Genomic DNA, 9,907 nt, shown 5'->3' with positions numbered 1-9,907 from the left:
CTTTTTTTCCCTCTACACCTACACCTCTTTGCCAAAAATGGCCAATCTACAAGCTTGTAGATCTGCTATTTTTGGTAAAAGTTCTCCTCAGAAAAGGGATGCTACGGTTCAAGTGGTTAAGGAAAAAAAAAAATCATATCACACAAAGATTTGGCGGACCCCCTGTAGTAACTCTGAGGACCCCCTAGGGGTCCCGGAACCCCTGTTGAAGACCCCTGCTTTAGAGTAGACAGAAAATAGCTTTTCATCAATTTCATCCTATCAAGAGAGAACACGTTTTTTGTTTCATTTCATCACTTCCAATTTTAATGTATTTATCCTTCACCCTGTATGTATTCTCTCTCCTGTTTAGATTAAATTGCCATCTTGACCCGTTTCTGTTCACTAAAGAGCTGGAGAGACCCCCCCCCCGTTACTGAACATACACTCTAGCAATGTACTACAGGAACATAGAGCAATTTAACACTTATACACTTATTTTAACAAAAACATATCGCTTACAGCACCTTTAAAACAAAACAAATAACCATCTCAGGCGATGTTTAACCCTCACAATCTATTATTTTCAGTAGATCTCAGGGAGGAGGAAAAAAAAAGAAAACTAAAAACAAAACCAGACAAGTAGAACACAAATCAACGCTTGGCAGACAGAAAATCTTCCATTGTGTATTATACTACAAAATATCAGCATTTAAGCTGTTGCATTTTGGACAGTACGTACAGAATCGTCCATCAAAGTAGACTACTTTATACATTTAATCAGCAAAGACTTCACTGGGTAACGATTGCATTGTACTGGCAAGTTTGCCACCTAGTGGTAGAACCCTCTTATTACAACGTTATCGAGTTATCAACAGTAGGAATTTTAACACTTTTTTTTCTCTTTTTTTCCTTTTTTTGTTTGGCTATATGACACCATTCCATCAATGAATAAACAACTTAAATAAAACAAGATTTAAGTGGATAATCGACAATCTATCAACAGTACAGGCTTCATTTGGGGGGAGAGATTTGTTTTACACCAGTTAACACCATAAATCACCTAAATTAGAGAGCACATTACACCATTTTTTATTCATATTGCCCCATATTTATAGTTTAGATAATAGTCTCTAGATTCATGGTTGATGTCAATTCCCTGCGAAGCGGATTACCAATGGTTAAGACCAGTGGTTCAACCTTTTCAGGCCGTGACCCCCCCCCCCCACCCCCCCAAAATAATTACATTTGAACTGGGGACCCCCCCACCCTGACAAGCACTTGGAATTGTAGGAGTTGAGGTATACAATTTAGTTTGACTCGTTTCCACAGATAAATATTGTCAAAATGGCAGATCTACAAGCTCACAACGGCTTGCAACACGAGGCGTTGTGAGCTTGTCGCGGCTATTTTCACAATTTTTGTCTCTTATATTATTTGATAATTTGGCCAACGTTTGACCAGTTTTTATAGTTGATTTGATGCAGTAATGGTCTTTTTCTTTTTGAGGTATTAAAAAAAAAAAAAAGTCTCAAAAGTCCTTAAATTGTCACTTTACTGTCAACTGGGGACCCGCCCAAAATAATGTGGAGACACCCCCTGGGGGTCCCGACCCACAGGTTGAGAACCACTGGGTTATACCACTGTCTTTCCGTCTGGTGGACATATGATGATGCAGCAACACCTTCCCTTCTCACCAACATCAATCCACATGCTGTTACCCTCTCTCTCTCTCTCGCTCTCCTTTGTCGTTCTTCAGTTGTCCATGAGAGAGCGCTGCAGAGCCTCCTGGATCATCGTGTGCTCATCTGTTGAGTAATCCTGTAGACGAGATGGCATCGGTAAAATATACACCTTATGATTCTACTGAGCTTTATTCCAATATGTTTTTGTATTGTACCGTATGTATTATCATTCATTACTGGTGAATTGAGTACAATGGACCACAATAGAAACAAGCCCCTGTGTTATCCTTTTAAAATAATAATTGACTGTGCTACCTGTACCATTAATAATCGTGTTAATAAAATATTCAATCAATCCATCAATCAATCGATAGGCTGAGAGAACAGGATTGACATTCACTGACGTGAGCGGTTAAAAGCGTTTAAATGTAGTGTGACGTTATATTCATACAAATAAAAAAATTGCAACGTACATAAGCGTTGGACACCCATGTCAGGGATTCCGTTAGCCGGTATTTAACGGCCATTGGCCGATAAAATTTTTAATTGGCCGTTAATTATAAACACCACCGGGTACCGTGGCCGGTTGGGAATATGCTGTTATTAGGCTATTTTATCATTTAAGCCTCGTTGTGAGCTTGCGCCGCGTTGTGAGCTTGTATGTCTGCTATTTTTGATACGCCACAACACAGCTGAGAGACACAGCTGTGTCTCCTCCTTATCAGCGCTGAGTAGGGTGGTTCGTTCGGGTGTTGATAAACAGAACCGGGATTCCGAGGTGATAGAATCTGAACCAAGTCGGACCCAATTGTCGATAAAGGGACCCGAACACGTGTGGGTCGTGGATATTATGCAAGCACGGTGACTGTCTGTCTGCAATGGATAAAGTTGGTGAAAGCTGGTGACACTGATTGCAGCAGGCAACTAGAGGCAAGTAATCAACCTCGCGCAAGGCCACATATATCATGACATATATAATTAACGTTAATAAAACAAAACCTAGCGTCTAGGTCTGTTTCAAATAACTTTAGTGTTCTACTTGGCAACTGAGTCTACATTTCTCAATGGAAGAGTAGAGACACCACCTCCAACCACTGTAGATGTACTAGTTATATTGTATATACTGTAACTAGTGCAGCCTAGCCGCATTTTACATAAAATAAAGTTGTATTCATTAAAACAAGTCCTGGGTTGTAACTTGAAGTTACACTCCAAACAAAGAACTGTAAGTGTCATTTTACTTACGACAAAGGTGTCATAGGAAAAGGTGTGTCTAATCTTCAGATGTTGAAAGAAGTCTGCACTCCTGTAGTTAGGGTCTCCCCAAGGCATAGAGGCACAGATAGGACACACCTGGGAAGATACACAAAACATGAGTAATAAAGCAACTTTGGAACCATTAAACCACTTAAAGGGCAAGAGTAGAGGTTTGGGTTGTGTAGTTGCCTTGCCATGATGTAACTCCAAGGTGGACAAGAAAAACAAATGCTCCATTGATTAGAAATTGATAATTCAAAATATTCTCTTCACCGACAGCACACACATAAACAAACGCAAACAAAGTTGATTCAGACAATATAGAACATCACCAAACCCAGTACTGTTTTTTTCTTTTTATAAAAATGTTCACTTCTCGTTGATTTTGCCATTTTTATTAGGAAGAAAACCTGGACTGGATCCGGATCTTCAAATAGTAAAATCAACAGGAAGTTAACATTTTTATCAAAAACACAAACAGTACTGGGTTTGGTGATGCTCTATATTGTCTGAATCAACTTTGTTTGTGTTCATTTACGAGCTAAAAGAGTGACTTTGAGAGCTGTTTCACCGTACAATGCATGTCAATGAGGAGCATATTTTGAATCATCGATTTCTAATCAATGGAGCAATTATTTTTGATTTCTTGTCCACCTTTGGAGTTGCACCATGGCAAGGTAACTACACAACCCAAACCTTTACCAAAGTGCTCTTGCCCTTTAAATCCATGCTTGCTACTATTTGTTATGGCCCCCAAGAACATTATTATTGTTATTATTATTTTTACCACTTGGCGAGTGTCCCGAGTGTGATGGCTAGTGCAGTGCTCAACCAGGCCGTCCTGGTCCAGGTTCTGGCAGGTGCAGTAGGGACAGGTGAAGGTGTAACGGTTTGGCACGGCACTGGAGAAGAGAAGATGGACACAGAGATATTGACCGCTTATTCATAATTCTGACACGTCTGTTTGATAAGAGACAATATTTGATGTCTATTGAGCCATTATGGGAGGCTACGTATGAACTTATTATTTGTTGCTGTCGAGGCAGAAACCTCTTATCTCCATATTCTAACGTTTTGTGTTTTTTCGTAAATGAATGTGCTACTTGATCATACATACTACAGCGTCACACAAAAGTATCAAAAGTATCAGATCTACAAGCTTGAAAGCGTGGCACGAAGCGCTGTGTTTTGAGCTTGTAGATCTATTTTTGAATTTTAATCCTGAAAAGTAGAAGTTTTGGACATGAGGTTTCCACCCGACAAATTATAATAAACAGTATTTTTTGGGGGAGAACTTTCAATACAATGTGCTTCATAGATTAGGATCAAATCAAAACACATTCATAGCCAGCAGTACCCAAGTACAAAGAGATAAAGTGTTGTCGAGATAAGGATACAATAAAAGCGGAAGGGAGATCCAAAGATACATAACATAGTGGTTAAACTAGGGGTAACCCGACAGCTCGTTCCAAAGACATCTCCCAATACTTATAGAATAAAAGCACAAGTATCTCCTTCATCTACGGCCTTACAACTATACAATAAACCTTTAGTCACTCAGTTCCCTGCCATATTCATTTTAGATTTTTTTTAAAGTTCACCTGATGATGCTTTGCTGGCTCTGTGCTGTGCTCCTCACTCCCTCCTCAATATACTCTTGATATTTAGAGCAGGCAGATGTATGGCTTCTCATCTGAGCCAGGCCCACCTAAAGAACACATCGACAAAATGCATTAGGTGAATATAATATATATTACTGCTGCTCCAAATCGCCAAATGCATGCTGCTCGAGATGGGTGCACGCAACAATTTATTTTTAAATGTGTATTAACTTCCCACACAGAGTCTGCAGCCATAAAAAAAGACTCTCACACACACATGAGCATTTGACAGGTGGTTCGTGTCTGTGATGGTGCGTTCACACGGGCAGATTAAAAGATACATGCTACCATTCATTTTCAATGGAAACCAGCGACATGAAGATACAAAGATACATCCGACGTTTGTAGCTGTAGCTCTAGCGACAAAGATACGAAGCTACAAATTCAAGTTGAGCTGGGTTCAACTTCTAGAGTCAAAGATACAAAGCTACAACTGTAGCTCCGATGTCCGCACGTTTGATGACATCAGCGACCGCGTTGAGCAACACCGATACAAAGCAACACAGCGACAAATATGCGGTGTATTTTTGTATCTTTTAATCTGTCCTTGTGAAAGCACCATAAGGAAGTTAAAAGTCTGTCTGATCTCTTGTTCATACCTACCGAAGTGCTACCACCTTTGTGTGTCTAACCTTATGTAATCTCTACACAGAGACTACGTCACCAGCTGCCTTAAACATGTAGTGTTGTTGTTAGTAGGAATAAACACAGAAGCACCCAGGAGGAAGTGGACTAAGAAAGGGGAGGAGCGAAACAGAGTTTCCTGTTTCTACACAAAAAAGGAGCTGGTGCCCCCAATGTCAATTTGTTTTTTTCACCGAATGGGTTCCCTGATTAAACTTTATGCACTTTATGTCTAACCTCATGTACATACTGCACCAACTGGATTATGCCATGTGTATATACAGTATGTAGATATCTGCCTATCCTTGAGATGTTGATCTTTCACTGTTTGATGTCTTTTCATTCTTGCTCTCCCTGTCCCCCCGCCCTCTTAAATCTTTTTTCTCTTCATGAAAACAAGAACGATGGGAGCTTGCACAAAAAGGAGACCACAAGGGGAGGTACAGTAAATGTAAATTCCCCATCGAAAGGAGGCGTCATTCACTGCTGCCGTTTTTCCTTTTTCTCCTTTGTTGACAAGTATTATTGTGTTAATTTTGTATGTTATTTTGATGAATTGAAAAGGACCACAATGGAAACAAGTCCCCAGGACTTTTTTGCGTTATCCTTAATGTCTTACTTTGCCTCCATGCCATACATTTCTGACTAATGAGGCGCAGCTTGCGGAGCTAGTTCAGGCCAGGCAACTCAAGGGATTGTGCCAACCGATCAGGTGACTAGTCACATGCACTTTTCTCCTGGTCGGGTGGTTATAGGTACTGCGCTGTTACCTGCTCACTCTGGCTTCCCTGTCTAGCTGAGCAGACGTGCCGACGCTGCTGCTGCTATCCTGCTGTACCGCTGCTCGCTTACCTGCATGCTGCTGCCCATGAATAGTCTTATCCCACCGCCTCCCCGGCATCCACCTGTAGGCTCGGTTTCTAGATCCCCATGGGGGTCTTTATTCATTCCCTGTAAATGCTATTTGGCATGTAACATTTACTAAAATGTTATGCTTACAGGGAGTGAATGGATTCAGAGCCCTGACTCCAAACTATGCTTCATATATGCTTCCTATATCTATGCTCAAGCATGCTCAATAAATATATATTCTAATCCAATCCAAGAGTTGTCTGACTGAAATAAAAGTATTCAATCAATCACATTTCGGCTTTATGCAGCTGTCCACTGTACCTGAGCTCCACAGCCCTTGCACGCCGCCACAGAGGAGTGGATGAGGGCCTCCAGCTCGGTAGCTTTGGCCCAGTTGGCCAGTGCTGCCCTGCACACGGCACACACTGGTTTCTGGGGACGCAGACACTCTTGAAGACAACTCTGACAGAACCTGCAAATAGAAGGGCGAGGCCATTTCGGTGACTCGAGTTTATAATAAAATGAAACTTAAGCTGGGATAGGTGTGTTGCTGATACTGACTGAGTTTATGATAAAATTAAACTGAAACTGGGATAGATGTGTTGCTGTGACTGTAGCCTCACTACTCAGGCTAGAATCTATATATGGCAGCCTCGGTTCAAGGTTGCGTTTTATTGTTACATCTTGGGTACCTTATTATGGTGAAACTTATTTTTGTTCGGCTTCCTTCAGACAATGCAGCAGCATAGCTCATAAGCATAAGTGGCATTCTGAGGATGGTACTATAACTTGGGAATCTGATTAATTATTGACTATTGTGACTTTAGACTTTATTTGCTGACACAGCACAATCAGTGTCTTCGCTCGGACACACACACACACACACACACACACACTTCTCTTTTATATTTTCCTCATTTGGCTGACTTTTCCTATCTGTTGTTGTTTTTATTGGCTTCTTGTGTTTTTCTTATAATGACTGTGTAATTAGCACAGACACAGCGCTAAAGATGTGTTATCGTGTCACATCACGTCCACTTATCAGGTAGATAAGCTTCTGTCCCCCCTGACACTTGGCAGAACCAAAACAATGCCGAAAGGCTTCTTCATCATCACAACCAAACCATTTCCTGAAACTCTCAATGGAAAGTCCCATCGCGGAAGAGCGCAGGGACTTGTAGTCCTTTCACGTGTTTACATGCTATAACGCGGCGGAGCGTCGAACTACAACTCCCAAGTAAGGCCTCCCTCTTTGATGTAAACAAAACTGAAACTGATTTGTGTGTGAGAGAGGCTTAACGTCGAATTGTTTTTGTACGATCTTACAAACAAGTGTTTGCAGAAATGTTATCGTATAAAAACACATAGGGCCTCCGCGCGGCCAACGGCCTCCATGACACACTTATAAGCGATGGGGTTACGGTAGTTTTTTTCAATCGCATTCGTAGCATTGCATCGTCGGGTTAGAAGGAGTTGAACGTAACGCCATGTTACGTTCAAGTCATTACCCGCACACAACCGGTAGCGCCGCCTCTCGTCTGTATTAAAAATACAACATACTCTTTCGCTACTCACCAAAACAGAGACGGTTTTAAGATGTTGAAAACCTACTTTCCCTAGTGGGAACACTCTGAGACCCCCACCTCATGTCTAAAATACACGTTTGGCCATGAAAAGAAAACATTTCACCGATGGAAAAACGTTTTAGTTGCTCCACTGCGCCCCCTACAGATCTTGTCAATAGAAAAATGCCATTGACCGGATCTGTAGGGGGCGCAGCGGAGCAACTGAAAATGTTCGATACGGTGATAATATTTTTCCTTTCTGGCCAAAAGGTGTATTTTAGACGTGAGGTGGGGGTCTCAGAGTGTTCCCACTAGGGAAATAGGCTTTCAACGTCTTAAAACCATCTTTGTTTTGGTGAGTAGCGAAAGTGTATTCTGTATATTTTACTACAGACGAGAGGCTGCGCTAGCGGGGATGTGCGGGCAACGGCTTGAAAGTAACACAGCGTTAAAGGAGAAGTCCTTCTTAACGCTATGGACCAGAGCTACTTGGTTGGTTAGATGTGTGGTTTTAAAAGATATAAAAAGAAGAACTCACGTATGTCCGCATTGTGTCGTTACGGGAGAGTCGAATATCTCCAGGCAAACGGGACAAACGAACTCCGTCACGTCCCCCCTGCTCCCTCCTCCTCCGGAGACACTTCTCTTCTGCTGGGCAGAGCTGAAGCCTCCTCCGAGCATCGCCATTTCTACTGTTCTTTATCAACAAGAAGAGAGAGACACTCTGGTCAAAGCACCACACTAAGTGTTGCCAGGTTTCTGCGAGAGAAATAAGCAACCATGGTCTATGAAAACAAGCCCAAAAGAAGCTACTTTTTTTGATTGATTGATTGATTGATTGATTGAATGCTTTATTAACAGTTTGCAAAAAAAAAGCTACAGTGGTACAGACGTGCTAAGCCAACGGGCTTATTTCCATTGTGGTCCTGCGCATTCAATTCATCGAGACAATGATAAACAATAATATGCTAAACATCCTATATTACTAATAAAAAAAGAGAAAAATGTGTACAGTAAACAGTTGGGGGGGGGGGGGGGGTCATTGACTATAGGCCTCATGAACCATTTGAACCTATATGTCAGCTTTTTGAATCTAAATAGCTGATCTACAAGCTCACAATGTGTCAATGTGAGCCAAATGTCAACATTTTAAATACACAAATCTTGTATGGGGGTCCCTGGCACAACATATTTTCAGAGCTGTGGCCAAGTAGGCCTACATATTAATTGGAGGGGGGGGGGGTTCCTTTGGTTCCTGGCTTGACATGAAAAAGTTTGAGAACCACTGATTTAGGGTGCGTTCGGATATTGCACACCGGAGCGCACTCGCCTATTAGTTTGTATTGGCCAGTGCGCTCAGTGCTGTATTTCCGAACGCACCCTTTAAACAACATTTAGGAAAGTAGCCCAAATAAGCAACTGCACTTTAGAAACAATTAACCCCCAAAAAATCTAAACCAGCAAACTAAAAAAAGTCACTTATAATAAGCAGACTTGGCAACGCTGACCACAGTCCTGGCCTTGACGTCACTGACTATTTTATCACCCCCCGCCTGTCACTGTCACTTTTACTGTTTTTTATTTTTATTTATTTATGTATTTGTGTATTTATTTGCATTGATATATTATTTGTATTTATTTTGTATCACTTTGTAATGTATTTTTATGTTTTTCTCCCTGCCTTTTTTTTAATAGACACACAGGGACTACAAATGTCACGCCCACTTTTGAGACAGCGCCACCACTCGAGGTCCGTTAGAACGATGAACTGCAGCTCTCGATGCAATCTCTATGAGAGGCATTGTAGTCCGGTGGATTGGTACAAAATTTTAGGTGAATCGTTCACTTTTTCATAAAAGCGTGAAACTTGGTAGACAGTTTGGGGCCCTGAACATTTTCAGATATGGAGCCATCGCAAAAACGCCACCTGGTGGCCATGGCGGCCATTGTACTTTCCTCATTACCAAATAATGTATTTTGTGTCATAACTCCCAAACCAAACATGATAATACAGAATAGGTGATGTCTACACCTATGTTTTGATGGTCAATGATTACAATAATATCATGTACAACATCATAAACTGTTCAGGTGAATAGTTAATGGTCAATTCAGTGATGTTGTGAGGTAGTCCTGTGTGGTTTTGTCCGAAGATCTGTCACTTTTTCATAAAAGTATGAACCTTGGTACACTTGTACAGTTTGGGGCCCTGAACAATTTTGGATATGGAGCCATCGCAAAAAACTCCCCAGTGGCCTTGGCAGCCATTTTACTTTCCGCCATA

General features: G+C 41.4%; 1 protein-coding gene across 1 annotated transcript; it reads right to left on the bottom strand.

The window, feature by feature from the left end:
• Window positions 1-537: 537 nt before the first annotated feature.
• Window positions 538-8,335, bottom strand: rnf114 (ring finger protein 114). The gene is made up of 6 exons (XM_080444293.1): window positions 8,162-8,335; window positions 6,380-6,530; window positions 4,523-4,629; window positions 3,709-3,823; window positions 2,910-3,017; window positions 538-1,800 (listed from the first exon to the last, which is right to left on the bottom strand). The coding sequence occupies exons 1-6, from the start codon at window positions 8,308-8,310 to the stop codon at window positions 1,735-1,737; spliced, it is 696 nt and encodes a 231-aa protein (XP_080300419.1). The 5' UTR covers window positions 8,311-8,335; the 3' UTR covers window positions 538-1,734.
• Between the last annotated feature and the right edge of the window lie 1,572 nt (window positions 8,336-9,907).

Source organism: Gymnoscopelus braueri, assembly GCF_963280865.1.
Source record: "Gymnoscopelus braueri genome assembly, chromosome: 12".
In the NCBI taxonomy this organism is placed as follows: Eukaryota; Metazoa; Chordata; class Actinopteri; order Myctophiformes; family Myctophidae; genus Gymnoscopelus; species Gymnoscopelus braueri.
This window is presented reverse-complemented; position numbering and strand designations above follow the sequence as displayed.

What these genes read in the sequence shown, in the direction of transcription:
- rnf114 (XM_080444293.1), bottom strand. Translation starts at nt 8,310, where the DNA reads ATGGCGATGCTCGGAGGAGGCTTCAGCTCTGCCCAGCAGAAGAGAAGT. An exon ending in AGCCAGCAAAGCATCATCAG is followed by an intron (nt 3,824 to 4,522) that starts GTGAACTTTAAA and finishes TCTCTTCTCCAG; the next exon opens with TGCCGTGCCAAACCGTTACA. An exon ending in TTTCCTATGACACCTTTGTC is followed by an intron (nt 1,801 to 2,909) that starts GTAAGTAAAATG and finishes TCTCGTCTACAG; the next exon opens with GATTACTCAACAGATGAGCA.